Source organism: Corylus avellana, chromosome ca1 (assembly GCF_901000735.1).
Source record: "Corylus avellana chromosome ca1, CavTom2PMs-1.0".
Lineage (NCBI taxonomy): Eukaryota > Viridiplantae > Streptophyta > Magnoliopsida > Fagales > Betulaceae > Corylus > Corylus avellana.
Window position 1 is genome coordinate 42833619 of NC_081541.1, and position 22164 is coordinate 42855782.

A 22164-nucleotide genomic window follows, 5' to 3' on the forward strand; every position below is an offset into this window, starting at 1 on the left:
GTCGTAAATTTCAAGAAACAAGCCTCAAAACTTACCGGAGCTTATGCTAGGGGGTATGCGCTATAAAAAAGCATCTCAGTAATTCTTATAATGCTCTTTATAACATTCCAAGATACATTCTGCAATCTTTCTGTGATCATTTTCTGTCATCTTTCCTCGATAATTTCGCCAGTTGCAATCTATCTTGCACAATGCACACTCTAGAGAAAGGTCCACACCAAATTGTTTATGGCACGTTCTCGCAGCTCCAGCAAGACATTCATTAAATGGATAGTTGAGATGTGGCGATTTTAAATATTTTTCACAAGCTTCAAATTCTTTTGCAAGGCAAGTATGAAATGTTGTTTCAACTTTATCAAGTTCAGAGGAGCGAGGATACATGATGGGCAATGGAGAGGGACAAAAAGAGGTAGGGCAAAGGTCGTTAGTTTGAACATTATCAATTTTTGAGAAATGAGGATGCATGACGGGAGGCGAAGATAGATGGAAAGAGATATGAGCTACGTCTTTAGCATGTGCTTGTAGGAGAATAAGGATAAACAAGTCCATCATCAGTACCATAAGTTTTTTAATACATTTGTAAGCCATGGATTTTTTTTCACTTTAGAAACTTTTTATAAGTTTGATGTATAACCAAAACCATGACTAAGGCTTTGCCTTTATATATTATACGAAAGTGATTTATTTTTTAAGCTAATTTGATTCAATTAAGTGTTGTTTAATAGTTGTGACTTTTAGAAATATGACTCTTTTTTCACTTAAGTGACTTTTGGATTAAGTAAATATCTATTTGCAAGAATATATATATATTAGGAAAAATGCTAAATTATTCCTTGGAGTTTGATCCTTTGACAAATAATTTAGTTGCGATTTGGCCCATCATACTTTTTTTTGGAAATATGACCCCTAAAACTACCTTTTCGTTGCGATTTGGCCCATCCATTAGATGTTGGCATTGAAATGAACAAAAAATGGCATACATGACTTACATATACATATTTTAAACTTGAAATGCCTGAATTGCTCTGATTTTAGACGGAAAAAAGGAAAAGAAAGAGAGGTGGGATTGAGGGGTGGTTGATCACTTGGCCCCCTCTCTTTTGCTATTTGTTTCTTCAAAATCGAGACAATTTGGGTGTTTCAAGTCTAAAATTTGCACATAGAAGTCATGTATGTCATTTTATGTCCATTTTAATGTCCACATCTAATGGATGGGTCAAAATCAAATCACAACAAAACGGAATTTTGAGAGGATCAAGTGTCACAAAATGGTAGTTTGAGAGTTTTTTTTTTTTTTTTTTTTAAAGCAAATCATAGTTTAGAAAAAAGAAAAAAAAAAAAAAAGCATTTCAAGCCCAAAATTTTAAAAATTCTATCTATTTTATTGCCCTCAGCTAATGGAATGGGCTTTTTGAGAAGGGATTATATATCACAAATGGTAGATTCAAAGGGTAAGTGCAAAAAATGTCAGTTTATGAGTTAAGTATATTCCTTAGAACCTGTTTGAGATTGTGTTTGAGAAATAGAGCTTTTAAGTCAAAAAACGCTTTTGGACAAAAGTTTCATTTTTAAGCTTTTGTCAAAACTGCGTTTTGGCCATTTTTTGACTTTTTAAACCCTTAAAAGCGCTTTTAATTTTTTTAACAAACGAGTTTCTTCAAATAAACTTTTTGATTGTTAAAAACACTTTTAAGTCACTCAAACGTAATCCCAAACAAGCCTTTAGAGAGAGAGAAGGGCACTTGACCTATAAATAATTTTTCATTTAAATAAGACCTTCCTAGGGGCAATTTTATAAAAATAGCATTTAATATTGCTTAAGAATTAAATCAATACGGTTTATCATACTACAAGAAAAATGGTCTTTCCGACGCAAAGAGTTGCCACTAAATACTAGAAAATTCATTGTAAAACTTCTTTGGCAATGACAAGAAGTCATCCCATAGTGGTTGTGAGAACACATTCAAAGTATAATAATATAATACATATTTGATTATTTTCAAGTGTATATATTTTAACCATTTATTTGCATATTGTTGCCAAAATGTTTGGAACTTCAATTCCTTTGGTCGTTCGAAAACTCAAGTTGAATTGTATGGATATATAAAAAATTGAAAATGATATTTCAGAACATATGATTAAATTAGGAAAATTACTAATTAATTTGTAATTAGTACAATCCATGCATGCAAAGCGTTTGTGTCCAGGATTTCAATTATTTGAACCTTGTTTTCCCAGCTTAAAATTTCATTCACGTGAATTGAACTCTGGCCATATTTATTCATTCCCCATAAAATAAATGACAACTTTGAAAACATCCCAAGTCAGGGTAATTAAGACTAGTGACTGCTGCAAAATTAGTCGCAAACATAGTGGGTGGATAGAGCTGCAAAACTAAAGGTGTGTTCTTAAATCCTAATTCCATTTGGGTTATGGGTTAATTGCGATGAATTTATTGAGTAATTTTAAAAGTTTATCTTTTGTCACTTTTGTATCCTGGCCCTTTAAAAATGATGTGACTTTTAAAATTATAATTTAAAGTAATGTTAGAAGTCACTCTTGTGTTATTTTTGTGTTACTCCAAGAATAATGCGGCTTCTAAAATCACCATTGAGCTTGTGATTGATCATTACTGAATTTTAATCAACTGATAATCTTAAAAGCCACCTCATTTTTGGAGTGACACAAGAGTGATCGACTTGTAAAATTACTTCACAATTTGATCAAAATTCAATAGTGACCAATCACAAGTTTAATGGTGATTTTAAGAGCCACGTCATCCTTTGAGAGACAAAGAATGATACAAGAGGGACTTATAACATTATTCGATCAGACATGAGGGTTCTCCTAAAACAGAATATTAAGTGATCCAAAGAATTATTTGGGATATTAAAAGGCTTATTATTTTTAAAGGAAAGTTTCAATGTACCACTGGAAATAGGATTCTTTGTTGTGATTGGGGCACAGATACTAAAATTCTAGTTTAGTTTTGTTTCCTGGTTTTGTCATGTTGGGTTGGTATAGGTTGGGGTTGATACTTGTACAATGTTATTACATATAAATAGCATATTATGTATATGTATAACATAGTATTTAGCAATAATAACAATTATTCATATAATATTTTAGACAAATAGCAATTTTTTTTTTGAAAGGGACAAATAGCATATTATTTTTGAAGCCTTAATACACCCGTGGTTAACTTTAAAATCTCCAAACATAAAACAATATCAACAAATTCATATATAATTCAACTCCCAACTAACATAATTTTGGGTCCAAACTGGTCAAACTTAAAAACTCGAAAACACAACCGTATCAAACCAAGTTGTACAAGAGTTTTGCTCTTGCATAATCCTTGAGAAGCCTCCCTGTAAATCTGAAACTATAATATGCATTATGTGAGAAATGTAGCTTAATAAATAGAGTGGTGGAAAAAATGGAAAACCAAGCTTCAAGAGTTATGTAATTAGAAGAGCCAATTAGAGAAACTTATGCTTAATGCACAAATTATAAGGGAAAAAAAAAAAATAGCAGTGTACCAAAGATGTGAATTATGTGATCATAATTACTTTCTTAAAACTTCATTTTTCAAAATCTTATACAAGGTAATTCACAATATTCAAGACTTTTATCATTGTAATTCACTAACATGATATTTTTACTGCTCTAATTCAAATTAAATTACTTTATTTGGTAATTACTTGGCAATCCATACATATTTATCGTAAAAAAACTAGATAATTAACTACCAAATTATAACAACATTTTTAGGTAAAAAGAGAGAGAGAGAGAGAGTGAGAATCAATGGCTATGATAATGATAAAGTTTTGTTTGGCATTACTTTAAATATTGAATTTACTTATTAAATACTTCATAAGTTAGAAAATATGTATAGATTTCAAGAAATTGAATAAGATCCTTTCCATTTCATGGTTAGGATTCTATTTGTTTTAAATGTCAAGAAACAAACCCCAATACTTACCAGAGCTTTCGCAAGGGAGTATGCGCTATAAACAACATCTTAGTAATTCTTATAATGCTTTTTATAACATTCTAAGAAACATTATGCAGCCTTTCTGAGATCATTTTCCGTGATCTCTCCTCGAAAATTTTGCCATTCGCAATCCACCTTGCACAATCTAAACTCTTTAGAAAGGTTGAGCACGCCAAATTCTTTATGGCATATTCCCACAGCTTCTCTGAGACATTGTTGAAATTGATTGATGACATGTGGCCGTTTGAAATATTTTTCACAAGCTTTAAATTCTTTTGCAAGGCAAGTATGCAATGTTTTTTCAACTTAATCAAGTTTAGAGGAGTGAGGATACACGATTGGCAATGGAGAGGGACAAAAAGAGGTAGGGCAAAGGTCGTTAGTTTGAACATTATCAAGTTTTGAGAAATGAGGATGAATGACTGGAGGCGAAGATGGATGGAAAGAGATGTGAGAAAGGTCTTTAGCTTGTATTTGTAGGAGAATAACGATAAACAAGTCTATCATCGCTACCATAAGTTTTCTAATATATTTGCAAGCCAAAAATTTATTTTTTTTATTTTTTATTTTTTATTTTTTATTTTTAGAAACTTTTTATTTTGATGTATAACCAAAACCATGACTAAGGCTTTGCCTTTATATATTATATGAAAGTGATTTATTTTTTAAACTAATTTGATTCAAATAAGTGTTGTTTAATACTTATAACTTTTTCACTTAAGTGACTTTTGGATCAAGTAAATATCTATTTGCCAGGATTTGAAGGTTTTTCATTTTTAATTTTTAATTTTTAATTTTTTTAATTTTTTTTTATAGGAAAAATACTAAATTATTCCTTGGAGTTTGATCCTTTGACAAATAGCTTCCTAGGGTTTAAAAAACTGACTAAGCACTCCGACAAATAACTTGCTACATTGAACTTTTGTTTGAAATTCTAATGGAAAATTTGACATATCATTACTAATAGAAAATACACGTGTCCCTATGATGAGTTAGGGGCAAAATGTCACGTTAGATCGAGTGAGATGGTAGCCTTCATTGAAAGATTGATTAAAGCATTAGCATTTTAAAAAATTGAGTTTTCAAATCACATGTTATGAAATAAATATTGTTTAAATTGCTCATTTTAAAGTCACAAATTCAAACAGATCGTTCTATATTAGTAAAGCGCTAACGCGCCCCTTATTGAAAATAGCCTAGCTAACAAGCAATCAAAATACTACGGCAAGAAAACAGATGCAGCAATCAAATATTACACGTTACTAATGCGCAACGGCTTTATTGCGTTGATAGCTCAATATGTTGCTTGTTTAAAGCCAACTTCTCAACTCTCATTTAAATCTTTCTTGGCAAGACCCAAAATGGGTTCATTTTGTTTACTCCGCTTGAAGAGTCGCTAGCATATTAGACTTTGAAAAAAGAATGCTACCAATACTTGAAAGACTCATCCTCTGGCAAAAGCTTGGCTTTCTTGCTTCAATCAGGCTTGTCATTTTTTGCCTTAAAAAATATAAAAAATAAAAAGAGAAAAGAAAACACATGGGGAGTCATTGGCCACCCCAAGATTGGCTAGAAGGGGTGGCCGAACCTCACCCAAGGCCTTGGGGTAGTTCAACCATCTTCTTTGGCTGAATCTGAGAGTGGTCAAATCACTTCCATGGCCTTGAGGGTTGTTTGGCTACCTCCTTTGGTTAAATCTGGGGGTGGTTCGGCAATTTACAAAGGCTTGGGGTGGTTCAACCACTCATATATTCAGCCAGAGGGGTGGCGGAACCACCCAAAAGGCTTGGAGGTTATTGTGCCACCCCTAAATTTGGCTACCCTCTTAGTCCAATTTGGGAGTAGTCGACCACCCTACAACTCTTACTTTCTTTTTCTTCTATTTTTTGATTGTTTTTATTTTTTATTTTTATATTTGTTAGCGGTAAAAATTTACGTGTCAAATTCAACATCGCATTTTGCTAGTGACTCATCGTATGGGACACATGTCTATTTTCTATTGGTAATGATGTGGCACATTAATGAGTTTAGTTAGAATTTCAAATGGAAGTTAACTGTAGGGAATTATTTGTCAGGTAGGATTACTATGGCGAGTGCTTTGTTAGTTTTTAAACCCTAGTTGTAGAAGAGTTAAACCCCAAGAGCTAATTTAGCATTCCACCCCCCTCCCCCCTAGTTTTTAGTTTTTAACGAATTGACCAGTGTGACATTTGGATATACCAAATTATCATTTTGTGTCAAAAACACCCATTTGTCAACATCATCAATTATATTGGATGAAAGAAGTGGTCAAGTGCCTGCACGTGACATTTTTTACCAAAAACTTTCCAAAATAACCTCATTTTATCCATTGAAAAACCATACGTGCCCTTTAACAAAACTTAACTCTAAAATAATGGTGGTTTGGCCACCACTTGTTTGCTTTTGGGGTGGGGGGAAGCCAACCCCAGAGTGTGTTGAAGTGGCTTGCGGCCAACCCATAGATGGCCCCAAGCCACCCCAACCCTTTGGGGTGGCAAGGGGGACATCACCACCACCATTGGTCGCCCCAAGGGTTGCTAGCAGTGGCCGATATTAAAGGGGTGGGCAAAGGTGCCCGCCCCTACAAATAAAATTTGGAATTTTTTTTTTTCTACAGGTAAATTTTTGGTTCTCTTGCCCTTAGCCCCTCCTCTTCCTTCTCCAGCCCCTACTCCTGCTCCTCTTCTTTCTTGATCGTTTCTTCTTCTTCTCTGCTTGGCCCTTCTTCTTCTTACTTCTTTACTGTTCCTTCTCATTCTCTGCTTGACCGGGCACATCTTTGAAGAGAGATTGATGGTGGAGAGCAAAAACACATTTAAGAAATTCTATCCATCCTTAGGCCTAGTTAATTAAAAGGGTAACATAGTCATTTACTTGAGGAGATATTAATAGTTGAGAGAAAAAAGGCATTTATTACTATCCTTGGAAATATAAAAAAGAATATATGCAGGCAATTTTTTTAATTATTTTTTTTAAAAGCTAACGAGCTTTTGATAAGGTAAGATAGCTCATAAGTGAAATGCGTTCTTTTAATATAGTCCCATTGTTTAAATTATGAGGTTCCAAACTAAATTCGAAAGGTTGGTAGTCATTTGAACATGTGAAGAGCATTTGAAGGGCTACAATGCATTAAATAAACACACATATTTTAAAGGTTGCATGAATAATTTCATTTTAATAACTTTAGTTCCATCTTCAACAAAAGGTGCAAGAGCAACTATCCAATAAAAGAATCATCTCTAAAAAATCAAAAGGCTATTGTATTGAACAAAAAATAAAAATTTTACTCAAAACAAATGGGTAGAATGCGATCTTAGTAAAGTATAATTTAATAATATTATTATGAAATATAATATCGAGAAAAAAAAAATGCATGAACTATAAATGAAAGAGGGCTGCTAGGTGTCCCAAAATCCTTCTCAAATGATGTGAAAAGTACTATTTTAAGAAGAAGTGGGAAACAAAGGAGAGATAATGAGAATTTTTTAAGAAACTATTTTGAAGGGTAATAATATGTGAACATCAAAAGAAGAAATTTTCAAACAATGTTACAAGAAGTAACATGCTTATTGTAATACCCCATCTCATTGACAAACAATATTGTCCACTTTTGATTCTCCCAAATGAGACTTTCCAGGAGGTCACTCATCCTGATACTACACTCGCATAAGCTCGCTTAATTGCAGAGTTCTAATGGATCTTGATACTACTCTTGCATAAGCTCGCTTAATTGCAGAATTCTGATGAGATTATGGCCATTACGACTTTAAAACGTGTTGTTTGGGTGTAAGTATATATATAAGCACATCGCTATTTTCATACCTAGGCGATGTGAAAAGTCACAATCACCCCCTTTTAGGACCCAGCATTCCCGCTAATGACTCTCATGGGATTAGCCTATTCTTGGCGTCACAACGAGTGTTTGCTAATGACCTTCATGGGCTTGTGCACGCCCCCCCCCCCATCTCAAGCTGGGCAATGGCTCTGATACCATTTGTAACACTCCACCCCCATTGACACACAATATTGTCTGCTTTTGGCTCCCTCGAACCAGACTTCTCAGGAGGTCACCTATCTTGATACTACTGTTGTATAAGCTCGCTTAACTACGGAGTTTTGATGGAATTATGATCATCACGACTTTAAAACAAAAAGTTGTCATGAATGGCATAAGTATACATATAAGTACATCTCCATCTCCATACCCAGATGATGTGGGACATCACACTAATAATATAAAATAATAAAAATAAGAGGAATTATCACATAACTCTATGTACTCACATTTTTTAAGATGGAATCATGCCCTTTCAACCTTTCAAATGGGGGGTTTCATTTAGTAGTACAATGTGACTTTTGGATCGGAACTCTTCATAAGTTTATATGTCTTTTAATAAAAACTACTTATTAAGTACATACTCACATTTTTTAAGATGGAATCATGCCCTTTCAACCTTTCAAATGGGGGGTTTCATTTAGTAGTACAATGTGACTTTTGGATCGGAACTCTTCATAAGTTTATGTCTTTTAGTAAAAACTACTTATTAAGTACATAATAGCATTTTTGGAAGCTCATAATCCTAACAACGGGATATAGAATAATCCTAAATACTCCTCCCCCCCCCCACAAATAAAATAACACCTCTTTCCACTTACTTGTCTAAACTTTCACGATAACCCTCTCAAACTATTATTTTATTAAAAAAAGCCCCTTCTGTTAGTTGAGAGTGTTCAAATAGATGAAATTTTTTTGCATGTGAGGACTTGAAATTCTCATATTGACCTAAACTATCATTTTGTAACACTTGGGCCCTAAAACTACCGTTTCGGTTTTGATTTGGCCATCCATTAGATGTTGGCATTAAAATGAACAAAAAATGGCATGCAAGACTTATATGGGCATATTTTAGACTTTAAATGCCTGGATTTCTTTGATTTTAGAGAGGGGGAAGAGAGGGCCCCTCTCTTTGCTATTTGTTTCTTCAAAATCAAAACAATTTGAGTGTTTCAAGTCTAAAATATGCGCATATAAGTCGTGTATGCCATTTTATGTCCATTTTAATGTCAACATCTAATGGATATATGGTCAAATGTCACAAAATGGTAGTTTTAGAGTTTTTTTTTTTTTTTTTTTAAATGATAGTTTAGAAAAATTCGAGCATTCTATGTGCAAAATATTTACAAAATTGATCTATTTTATTGCCCTCAGCTAATGGAATGGGCTTTTTGAATCTGGTTTGTAGTTGGATGGGATTATGTATCGCACATGGGAGATTCAAGGGGTAAGTGCGAAAAATGTGTAGCGAGAGAGACAGAGAAATAGAAAGCCACTTGACCTATAAGTAGCTTTCCATTTAATTAATTAAATAAGACCTTTCTAGCTAGGGTTAATTTATTAAAATAGCATTTATTATTGCTTAAGCATTAAATCAATACAGTTTATTCTACTGCAAGAAAAACCGTAAATACTAGAAAATTCCCTTCAAAAAAAAAAAAAACAAACAAAAAACAAACAAAAAACTAGAAAATTCAACATAAACCTTCTTTAGCAATATCACCATAAATCTCCATATTTCTATTACAGACTATGTCCGAACAATACATGTGATTCTAATTCATGTTCTTGAATTCTAATTGAAAAACAAACACAACGTCATGCTTTGATAAATCATGATGATCATATATGTGTCCATATGACGTTTGATGCACATGCATGAGAAATTGTATAAACAAAGTTTTTAGGGAAAAATGTAAAAGTATTCCCTTTGGTTTACCTAATCTCTATGGTATTAAAATGAACTCAAAAGTGCCTAAGGTATGCACACACACACACAAAAAAAAAAAAAAAAACTTAGTTCTTACTATCAAATTCTGTCTGCTAATTTAACAGATTCCATTAGTGTGACACTTATTTAAATATGACAAGTGTTTTTATTTAATTTATTGGGTCTGTTAAGTTAGCGAATATAATTTGACTGTAAGGACTAAATTATTTTTTTGAAATAAATCAGGGACCTTTGAGTTCATTTTGATACCACATAGAGTTAATTGCAAATCAGATAAATTACAAAGACTGATTTTACATTTTTTCCAAGTTTTTATACAAAAACATGTGATTTGCATAATCTAACGAAAAATTGAAGGAGATGAGCAAGAAATTAGTTAAAATATCGAATCTGTAAACTACCATTTAACACTGGTTTTTTATTTTATTTTATTTTATTTTAATTAAGGGTGGATGGAAAATACAAATTTGAGATGCAAGCAAAATAGAAAGAAGCATGTATCTTTGATGCACATAGAGAATCACTCATTAAAGAGGTTACAACAAAAAGGGTTAAGCAGGTGGTTAAGAATATGGATCCAAATCTTATTTCTTTAGGTCTTGGTAGGACATTGTTTAAGAAGATTTGGTAAAAGCTACTATAATTTTCTTTAAGATAAGAAAGTTGCTCTTTCAGGTAAAATATTCCACTTATATATAATATTGTTCTCATTCCCAACTTGATAATTCTGTGAAGTTTGATGATGTATGGCTTAATTATTGCATTATTCATCTGGATTTTATATGAGAAAAAGGAGGACAAAAAGTAGTCTCTCACTTGCAAAAAGAATTTCCAAGTGCCAAGTACTCTCTACTTGACATCTGTGGTTCCTTTCTGTTCATCCAAAGTGGACCAACTCCCTACCGTTGCAAGAGGATGCAGTGCACATATTCCAATCTTACCAAACAATAAATAAGGGTGGAAGCCAAGAAGAATCGACCCCAGAAAGATCTTTTACAGGGAATTGAATTCTTTTTCTTTCTTGCTTTCTGTCCTTGTTTCTTTTCTCCCTAATTCATTTTTAGTTTTGGGTTGATTAACTTGGAATCCATATCCAAGTCCTTGACACATCTTCCAACACCTTTGTTAGGTTATATATTAATATTATGATTCCACATGAGTTTTTGTATGTGTGAGTAAATTAGCTTGCCTCTATCTAGAGGCTCATGGTAATTCAACATACAGTCTTATTCTTAACATGGTATCAAAATTTAAATTCTAAATCATGCACCTTACCCACTATTCTTATTCATTTTTCCAGCATTCTCCCCGGCCCCATCAGTTTCTCTTGCAATTACATTAGTTTTGCCCTATTCAGATCTCTTTCTTCCAAGCATCGTTTCGATTCGGTGATCACTACACCAATCGAAACCTGTAAAGACGATCTATCCAGAGTCGACGTGACCAATTCCATCTAAGTTGCCACGCGGTGCCCGAAGATTTTATCAATGCAGCCACACTCTGCCACGATCTATTTATTGAGTCAGTGGCCACATGATTGAAGGATTCAAAAACGCTTGTACCAATGCCACAAAGAACACTCCCATTGAAGCCTCCACATGCCTGTATGCTCCGCCATAATTTTTTGCTACTCCACCCACACGGCCACACTCCGCCACTCTAATTTCACATGTCATCCATGCATTGACATGTTTTCTGCACACATCATGCGCCACATGTCATCCAAATAGGCTGTCATGTCAGCCCTAATGCAACATCAGCTTTGGCACTACATCAATGCTGCTTTGAATATATTAAGAGGGATTCTGACAAGAGGCAAATTTACTGTACCAAAGAGCTCGAAACTTGTTTGCGGATGGCATTAGATATTTTATGGTCGAAATTAAATTTTATAATATTTACTAGTGCAAATAATAGTGCATTTTTTAAAAATTTTAAATGATGTAATAATATATTACATATATACTATTAAATAATATTGAAAATTTAATTTAAATCAAAAGATGAAGCGAAGTGGAGAGGATATTTTTTGGAACCCCCTGATGGCTACACCATGTATAATTATTAGTGGACGACCGACGACCCTAGTCAAAGTCGGCTAAGTTTAGCTTAGGACATACTCAAAAGTCTTCGGGATCTGAGAGGGGTTTTAGCCGTTACAATTACGCAAAGTCGCGAACCGCGTACGGCGTATGATTTACATGAAATTCCCAAATCTACCCCCCACCGATCAAAACGCTCAAATTACGGTCACAGATTTTCTTTCCTTTGATAATCAGTTCTGAGCTCCAAACGCCTCTATTTAAGGCGCGCGGCCTCATTCTGAACCGTGTCTCCCCCTCAGATCTCTCTTGTTCGGCCGCTCTCGGTAAGAGCTTCAATATCTCTAAGGCTTTGATCTCTTTGAACTTTGCGAAATTCAGTTAATTTGTGTAGCACTTTCTTTTGGTTGGATTTTTGATCTTGCATTCCTCTGGTTTTGCATTTGTGATTGGATCTTTTGATTTCGCTCCCGTTTGGTTTCCGAGAAAACAGCGGGAAAAGTAAGGAACTTTGAAAATTGTCAAGCCGTGTGCTTTATTTGCTTCTACGTTGCTAAAAAGTGGAACATTGTGGTTAGTGAATGGTGGATCTGTGGAGATTTTAATGAGTGCTGGTTTTGAATGGAATGATCTGGCTTTTTGCTATTTGGAAGATCTGAATTATGCATGAATCATGAGGATCAAAGTGAATTTCTTGTTATTAATTGGATATAGTCGTTTTGGCAGAGAACAAACGTAAAAGATCCTTTGTTTATATAGATCTGATACAATACGTTAGTTGATCTGCTTGGCTGCATTTAACTCTTGCACTGCGTTTGGATGTTGGATGGAGCTTTGTAGCTCCACTAGGACTGGCATGGCACACATGTAACTATTAAATTATATATATATATATATAAACTAACATGCATAATAAATTTATAGACATATACAGACATGTATGTGTGAATATATGTTTGTATATAGATACATATGTGCACTAATACATACAAAAATATTTGTGTGTTTTTGTATACTGCCATATTAAAAAGAAAAAAAAAAACATAGAAATTTCTTAACCAAGTTGAGATCAGCTAATAGTTAATTCTGTTATGTAGCAATATACATTAGATTTTTTGTATTTGTTTATTTGACTGCAATATTTGCTTATGCAGATAGTATATTCAAAAACAATTTAGTTGGTGCTCATGGGAACTGCTGTTGAAGCTGCAAACAAGGTATCCATTGATTTTGTAGCTACTGGCTGTTATGGGATTTCTTTTGGAATTTGGGTTATAGACTCGTGCTGATGAAACATCTGTGGTCTATGTGTGCCTTCAAACAAGTTTTCTATGATTGGCTAAAAGATAGCTGGTCCGCATGGAACTTCTCTTAACACTGAAATCTTTTTTAGTAGTGGGATATACATTATTTAATATGACACATTTATTCAACTGCAGGAGGCTAATGGAAGCATAGCTGAAAAGAAGCCTACAGTGGTTTTTGTCTTAGGTCAGCACCTTGCTCAAAGTGTTTTAGTTATTGATCTTCCCTATAGCTTATTTAGACTTCAAGGTTTCTGCTTGTATATTGGATATTCAGTTAGGTATTTCAAAATTTAAATAAATCTTTCACAACAACGTGCACACCCCCCCCCCCACACACACACACACACACACACACACACACACCCCACTCACCCAAAAAAAGGAAAGAAAAGAAAAGAAACACTTTCTCACCTGGTCAGATTTCTAGAGAAGCACGGTGCTGGAAGCACAAAAGAACTATAAAAGTCCTGACCTGGCATTTTTCTTGGAACATCAAATAAATAGATACATGAGCCTTTCTGACTGATTAAGTCATCTTTCTGTTCTAAATTTATGGTTAGACTATGATTTCTACATGATATGAAACATGACTAGAGAATAAGAATTGCACTTTCATTGGAGATCCTTGAATATTTTGGACTAGGATCTTGATTATATATATTTATTTATCTGGGTAAATTGCATAAGCCCCCCATGAGTTTGAAATCCATAACCTCACCCTTCACTCCATTTTTGTTGGTGAAGAAACTGCTTCTTGGGCCAGAACTCATTTTAGTCTTATATTAATGCCTGTGAATGTATTTAGTTTGGATCCTGAGATGCCTCTCCTTCCCCATATAGGGGTGATGCAGGTCATTCTATTATTGGCTAGATATAAATTTAGTGAACTTCAGAACTTTGAGGCTTTGGATGGCTTTACATTGGAAATCAATATCTTTCTTGGCTAGAAATTCTCCTACATTTTGAAAGAAGAAATAGTTTGTGTACTTTTGACTTAGTATATTTTTTTTAAGATTTTATCCATAACTGCAAATGACCATAATGCTAAGATTTGACATTTTATAATGACACTATATGCTTCTCTAATAGTTTGGCCTTTACTTTTCAACACTAGCAATAATTGAAGTGGAAATTTGGCCATTTCAACAATGAACCTCCTCATTGAGAAAGAGTGGTTAGTCAACTGTTGGATCAATTAGATTTGTTAAAACTCTCTTTTTTGATCCAAAGCTTAAATTGTGATTCTCATTTCCTACTGCCAATGGCTCCTAAAATAATGGAAAAAGTCACAGGGAACGGTCTTATTAGTTCCTTTCAAAGAAGGTGTTAGCTTGAATAAGGCAATAAGTTTTTATTTTATTTTCCTTGTTTCTTTTGTTTCCAGCCAGTCGTCTTCCTTCTATTTCTGTAACAAACTTCTTGTAGACCTTTCTAAATCGATTTCTTGATTCTTTTGATTGGCCAGGTGGCCCAGGCAGTGGAAAGGGTACCCAATGTGCAAATATTGTTCAACACTTTGGTTATACCCATCTCAGTGCTGGTGATCTTCTCCGGGCAGAAATCAAATCTGGTTCTGAAAATGGGTACAATTTATATGAATTACTATCTATTGAACTATTCCCATTAGATTTTTATTCCCTCAGCTAATTATCCATCGAGCAACTGTATGTTTAGCATGATTACCTTCATACATAAAAAAAGAAGAAGAGAGAGCCAGCTTTATAGTGACCATTTATCTAGGCACGAAGTCTTTCAATGTTGTATCTTCATCTTTCAAAATTGTTTACTGCTGTGACTCATCAGTCAGGAAATGGTTTATTGTTTTTGCATGATTCCCTTGGGGTTTGGGGTTGGAAAGGAGCTCTCTCTCCCAAATCCACCTATTGCCATCCTCATTGCTAGGAAATGATTCATATGTTAACAAGATAGTTTTTGCAATTTTGTGTTGTGGCTTTGCCCACTATGTTCCATCGACCAGTATTTTTTGTTGTTGGGCATGCTTCATTGGTTCATCAGGTCTTTTGTGCTGCATGCGGACATTACAATTGGATGACTGTTTGTGCACTGCTTCGAATGTCTTTTTTCTTTATCATTATTATTTATTATTTTTAGTATGGTTCTGCTTAGAATTTTGACTTGGATATCGAATATTCTATAATGTTGCTTTTTTTTTTTTTTTCTGCTCTTTAGGATAGTAATTAACAGTTTTAACAGTTTCTCATATGGTCTTACAGTACCATGATTCAGAACATGATTAAAGAAGGAAAGATTGTTCCATCAGAGGTAACCATTAAGCTTCTCCAACGAGCAATCGAGGAATGTGGTAATGACAAGTTTCTTATTGATGGTTTTCCTCGCAATGAGGAAAATCGAGCGGCATTTGAGGATGTCGTAAGCCCTCTGCACAAGTCTTTCTTCTTTATTTTGATTTTGCTTGTTGTAGAAGACTTTCTCTGTTTGGAGTAGCTCTCTCTGAATAGATTCTTTAGTTGATATTTATATGAAACTACTATTGCATGATGCCTTTCTTTTTAAGTGCCATAATGTGTGATGGTTATGTGTTATGCAGACAAAAATCGAGCCAGCTTTTGTCTTGTTTTTTGATTGTTCAGAAGAAGAGATGGAGAGGCGGCTTTTGAGTAGGAACCAGGTTACCTTTGTCTTTCTCTCTCTCTATCTCTTGGAGTTAATATCCTTCTTTGGTCTAATTGTATCTTTTCCTGAGTTTTTTCCCCTGGATATTAATATTTTATTCTGTTCTTATCCTTTTTCTGCATAATGAAGGGAAGGGAAGATGATAACATTGAAACAATTAGGAAGCGGTTTAAGGTTTTCTTGGAGTCTAGTCTCCCTGTGATTGAGCATTATGATTCGAGGGGAAAGGTTCGAAAGGTAATTTTTTCTTGATGTTCCAACTTCAATATTTTTATTTTGTCAATCTTTCTGGATGTTCATCCAACTACTGATGTTGTGCCTTCATCCCCAGATTGATGCTGCAAGGCCTATTGAAGAGGTTTTTGAGTCTGTTAAAGCTGTTTTCACCTCTAAAAATGAGAAGGTAAAGCACCATAGATGTGCTTTGTGGAAGTTCAATCTACTTAGACTCTGTTTTGGAAGGAAACTAAAATCTGGAAAGAGAGTTTATTAGTGCTGTAAATGGGGCTTGTATAGTCTCAATACTTACATCCGTGTGCTTTTGTAAATATAGTTATGGAAACGTATGCCCAATATGATGTAAATTTAGCTTTACTATAGTTTCTGAAATCGAAGTCCATATAAAACATTAACAATTAATAAAGTAATGCTAGAAACTATATTTTTATATCACAAATATTTTCCAATACTGACTTGGCAATCTTAACCAACCCTTGGTTTAGTCCTTGTTAAAAAGAAGAAGCTAAGAGTTGGTTGAGACTGTCACATCAGCATTGTGGAATATCTGTGGGATAAAATGTAGTCTATAGCATTACTCTTTTACAACTAAATTAATTTCTGTGGTACCAGTAGCAGTTATGGTTGGTATGAGCAAGGGGGTATAATCATGCATATGTATGTAATATTCAGAGAAGCATGAGACATGATATGTTGGGTGAAAAAACAAGTTTATGTTATATCACTCTTTTTTGTACTACTGGCATGCTAAAAAAAAGAAATCAGAAATAGGCTTTTATTCAGGACAATTTGGATTTAACATATCTAATTGAAATAACTGGATTGTGAATGCTCAAAAATTAAGTTGAATATATCAGTAATTTATGGAGAACATGTCTCTCCAAGTTCTATTTTTATTTTGCAATTCTTGACTTAGCCTTTTGTCCAAGCCACAACACTATTGTCTTGTACTCCATGTATAGGACAACGACTAGGTACTCAAAGTACAATAACGCAGCATATTGCGGTTTAACACTGCGAGAATTGCAGAAAAAAAAAGAAATTTGAAACTTTTAACTTTCTTTTTTAATTGAAGAACAATATGCAGCCGTTCAGGTGTATTGTTTCCTGTCATTGATGTGGTGTCTTGTTTGCAGGCTGACTGAGTACTGCATATCTACCTGAAATTTCAGACATTATATCTATTGAGGTAAAAATTTGATCTTGGACTTTTAAGAATTCTATATTTTTGTTTTTGGATAACATTGTTTTTGCATTCTGAGGTCACTTCAAAGGTTGAACTCGGTTAGTTACGTGCCTTTTTAGTTCATTTTCTGTTTAATACTAAGAATCTGAACCGAGACACGCCACTGAAATTATAAGTTGATCATGCTTTGAAGGCAATTTTGAAATAATCTATGATTAAGAAAACATTTTAGCATCCATTCTGATAATGGTCATCTTCTTCTAGGTAGATCATGATTAAAAATTTGCTATTCTTCACCCTGAAATCAACGACTTTTTTTTTTTCTCATCCAATTTTTTTTTTTGACATCTATGGTTCTTGTGAACTAGAGTGAATAGGTTCGTTTGATAAAACTTTTTAGATGGTGCTTTTCGCTTATTGGTTAAAAAAGAGTTTTAATATGACATAAATGTGAAAGTAGTTGTGTTTGAAGTTGTTTTTAATGCCTTTCAGCAGTGGGTTCAATCCTGTGAAGTGTAGTGATTGAAGATTGTAGTATGACCAACTTACTTGGAAATCTATCGATGCTGGAAAAGTAATTCATAGTTCTTTAGTAGAATTATGGTACATAGTATCGATAAGGGGTATTTTGGTCAGCTGCCATTTTGATATGAATTAACAAATTGTACACACACAGGTTCTTGACATTTGATATGAATGAACAAATTGTACCACTAAATGCTGCAGCTTGCTGATCACATATTTATATCGTTATTCTTGTTTCAGGTTATGGATTGTTGGCTGCGTATGATTGTATTCTATTAGGGATGTTATTGCCTCCCATTAATTCCTTATTACAGAAGATTGTAGTACCTCTATATCTTTACTATTGTGATTGTATTTTTAATATCATTATTAATAATATGGTAACAGCAATAAGGCTCCTTTATCGATTGTCCGACCATCTTTTCCTCTTTTCTCCTTTTTTGGGTCGCTCATGGCAAGGAGTATAACCATACTGGTTGTTTTCTCTATTGGATCAAAAGACAGCAGGCTAGACCATAAAGGGAAGGGCTCCCCTTTCATCCATTGAATTCACTAAAATATTGAAGGGAAAGCTCCATATTATTTGGAAATTTTTTTCTTCTTATTTTTGAATGTTTGGTACGGCATAAACTATTGGTGAATCTTAAAATATTTATAGTTGACCAGGGAAAATAATCTTCACAAGGCATAAAATTACTTTTGCTTCTCATTTGTAGTTGTTCTCTCACACTCTAGGCAGACAATTGTGAGAAGGTCTCTTACAAGACATAATTGACCGAGCAGGTCTTAGATTTGCCTAAACACCTGCCCGGGTAGGTGGGCTTACAAAGTTCCTCTCGCAATTGCCTATTTAAATTGCAAGCAATATGCGCATACAATTACACTGAATTTTAATTTCATCTCCGAAGGCTATTCTCTTGAAAATATAAAAAATATTTAACCATTTTTCACACGAGCCGAACACATAATTTTTTTTTTTAAAAAAAAAACCATTATTAAGAACTGCAAATAAATAGCTGAAAATATTTTTGATTTTTTTAAAAGAAATATTTTAAGCCTAACAAAACGGAAAAATGGTAAGTGATGCTAATGCACATTCGTTAAACCGCGCAGATTCTATAAAATATAAAATGGTATTGGATTAAAAAGCCATATCCATTGGCCAGCAATGCATCCTTCTAGTTGGGGGCAAAGTATTCCACACCCTTCTTTGTTTGCCCCAAATTCAATTTGGCATTTGCTTTACCGAACAACTTCTTCCACTCCTCAAATAATTACCAAGTAAAAATCTCAAATACAGTTAAAAAAAAATAACAAAAGTGATTTTAGCTTATGCAAAAGTACGTAGTACATTAAGGGAGTGATCTCCCCCTCCTCCCCCTCCCCAAATTTTCTATTTCCTTCACACAAGTAGAGTTGAAGCATCTAAAAGGAACCTACAAACTTCCAAGCAGAGGGCAGAGCATCACCAGGTGAAAAGAAACTCCAAATCCTGGCATATATTTTAAACAAACATAATCCCATTCTCTCTAATGGTATCAATAACAATCCCCAGCTTACCCTCAATTCTCTCATCCTTTCTGGGCTCGTAAGACATCGCAAATACATCAGCTTCCTTTGACCTCTCTGCAATCAGCTTCCCTACAACCCGGCAGGCATTGTGATCAGTCAGTGATGGTAACGAAAATCTCAGATCCTTGGAGTTCGTAGTAGCAACAGATATCACTTTGCTCGTACCCCGGTGCATGACTTTGGCATGGACAAATCGCTTTGAAAAGAAGACATTTAGTAAAAAAGGTCTCATGTACATATCTGTCCTCTGTTTCCATGATTTCTTATTTGGTCTTTTAGCAGCCTCGCCTCGAGATCTCCGAGTCCAGGCAGCTTGAATGAAAGAATCCTACAGGCACCAAGTGAGTTAGCAGCTTTCTTCTATTTACTAAGCTAGATTGGAGTGTAGACAACTTATTTAGAGTAGAATCCATCAATTATTTTAACAATTAACAACTGGAAATCCGAATGAACCAACTACAAGAAGGAATGACTTCTAAAGATGCAATCCCGTAGAAGATCACGACTCATGCTAAAGTTTGCTTTCCAGTTTCCCTAAAACATTGATGGTGGATGTCTTTTTCAATTTAATGACCTATTCCACATGTTTTAGGGTGCATATTCCAATTGCAAAAAAGGCGTTTATTATTAAACAAAATTGCTTCCAAATAGACTATGATAAATAAACAAGCAGGCCAAAGATCTACAATGTAAAGATAAAGTCGGTCACCAACTAAGAAACATATATAAAGGTCAATTCTTTGAGTGATAAAAATAAACAGGAACAAATTAAAATTATATTTGGGAACAGTGACGGGAGTACCTCCGAGTATACTTTTCATCTCAGCAGGCATTGGAATGAAAGAACAACAATACATGGTGACCCATCTCATAATGAGTTCTATAAGTGAGGGAAAAGGTGAAGGCAAAAAAGTGAAATAAAAAATTTATTCTTCAACCCTTAGAATTGCTCTTTCTAAAGATTTTCCATAAATGCAATGAGCTACTCTTAGGGGTTACTCTAACATGAAAATCACTTGAGGCTTTCTTTGCCAGGAGGTAAGTAAAGAATAGTGTATGAAAACTGAAAAGTTGTTCTTTTCATATGGACATTCTATCAATATATAGATATGTTTTTGGAGAGTGCGCATGTGTGTAACTATACAGTATATCCAATATATATATATGTAAATTTTTTAGAAAATAGAATGGGAAATTCCTTGAGCTTTCTTTTTAATTCCAAGCACAACCTTAAACACGATAAGTTATACTAACTGTCATAACAAAATTGTGGGATGTTGTTCAGCATTTGCAATGGCCTCCTCTTGTCAAATTTGTCACCTTATCCTGTCCAAAAAACAACTCCCATATAGTGCAATTCATCTAACATCAGCTGTTTCTTTTCCTACTTCGCACAACATTTCTATGTCATATAGCAAAGAGTTTCTATGGATGTACAATACTGACAAGATTACTACAAAGTATATAACCTATTTTCTACAATATCTGTTCGATTCTACATAGACCAGCATCTTGCAGACCATTCACCTTTCATTTCAAAATATCATGCCATTTATTGTCTCAAGAATTTCAACAAGCATTAAAGCCACATTCGTCAGAATTTTCTTCTCGGCATCTAATCTACACAATAGCAGCTTTCCCTTATAAAATCAACACCAATTTATTGTTTACTCCACAAGAATGAAATTAGGATGTATACTCTGTCGTCTAACTAGTTTAATAGGCAAGCTCCATTGGGCTACTACAAAGCTTAAAAACCACTGAGATGCCGAAAAGGTTCAAGTTTTCTTTTTCTGATACCAACTGAGTTTGTTTATTACAAGAATTAACTGGGTTTTGAGCTAAAATTCATTCAGTCCATCATACATACCCAGTGCCATAAACCACTATCTACAAATTGGGTTTTCAACAATTTCTGACATTCTAGCAAAACCAAGGAAATGGGTCATTAAAATGGACTCTTGGAGAGTAAAAAGATCAAGCAAATCGTCCTAAAAGAGAGAAAAAGTGAGGGATTAGCAAGAGTTCCATACCTTTTTGAGTGTGGGGATAGGTGGGTGCGTGATGGTATTGGAGATGCCAAGCTTGGGAAAGGAGCATGTCCAAGAAAGCGAAGTGGGTTTCACTGAGCGACTTGGAAGCAACTCGGTTGGAAGAAGCATCGATGATGAGGATGACGGAGGGCTTGACACGCATGCCATCTTTGAGTCTTTAAGCTCTGCTGAACTCTCAGATTTTCACGATAGATAGGATTCTTCTCTTAGGCCTCCTACGCCCACTATATCGTTCAGACGGGGATAAAAAAAAAAAAAAAAAAATCTATATATAGTTATATTTCTTAAGGTAAAATTATATAATGAATATAATTTGATACTGAGTTTAAAAATAATAATATATTATCATTTGAAATATATCTAAGCAATAAAATTTTTCACATGAAAAAAAATTAGTGTCTAAAGAAAATCCCAAATGGGGTTTACAAATATCTTCATTATTCTTTCCATTTTGGAAGAACAATGCTTAAGATATTATAATTTTGATGGAATAACGTTATTTAGTAGACTCTCATACAATTATAATAATGTAACAGAAAAAATTAGCAATTAGATAAGAGAGGCTTATAACAAGAAAAAATCAATGACTGATTTTCACTGGCACATCATTATAGTTGTATAACATTCACACGAAGGTTTACTAAATAGCATATCTCAAATTTATGTTACATTCTAAGTATGAATAAAAAAAATTTACAAATAAATTTAATTATTTAGTTGGTCGATTTGATTAGTATTACGGGATTGCTATATCATTTTATAAAGAATTTACGGTAAAAAAT

The 22164-nt window shown here is 34.0% G+C and overlaps 2 protein-coding genes across 2 annotated transcripts; one reads left to right on the forward strand and one right to left on the reverse strand.

The window, feature by feature from the left end:
• The first annotated feature begins 11940 nt into the window (after positions 1 to 11940).
• LOC132168020 (UMP-CMP kinase 3-like) lies at positions 11941 to 18164 on the forward strand. Its single transcript, XM_059579088.1, has 10 exons — positions 11941 to 12172; positions 13001 to 13063; positions 13286 to 13337; positions 14619 to 14736; positions 15388 to 15544; positions 15723 to 15803; positions 15938 to 16045; positions 16140 to 16211; positions 17182 to 17234; positions 17997 to 18164. Exons 2-9 carry the CDS (start codon positions 13034 to 13036, stop codon positions 17188 to 17190), a joined length of 627 nt encoding a protein of 208 aa, XP_059435071.1. The 5' UTR covers positions 11941 to 12172; positions 13001 to 13033; the 3' UTR covers positions 17191 to 17234; positions 17997 to 18164.
• Positions 18165 to 18962: 798 nt separating this feature from the next.
• LOC132163073 (uncharacterized) lies at positions 18963 to 21609 on the reverse strand. The gene is made up of 2 exons (XM_059573273.1): positions 21362 to 21609; positions 18963 to 19656 (listed from the first exon to the last, which is right to left on the reverse strand). The coding sequence occupies exons 1-2, from the start codon at positions 21527 to 21529 to the stop codon at positions 19261 to 19263; spliced, it is 564 nt and encodes a 187-aa protein (XP_059429256.1). The 5' UTR covers positions 21530 to 21609; the 3' UTR covers positions 18963 to 19260.
• Positions 21610 to 22164: the final 555 nt, after the last annotated feature.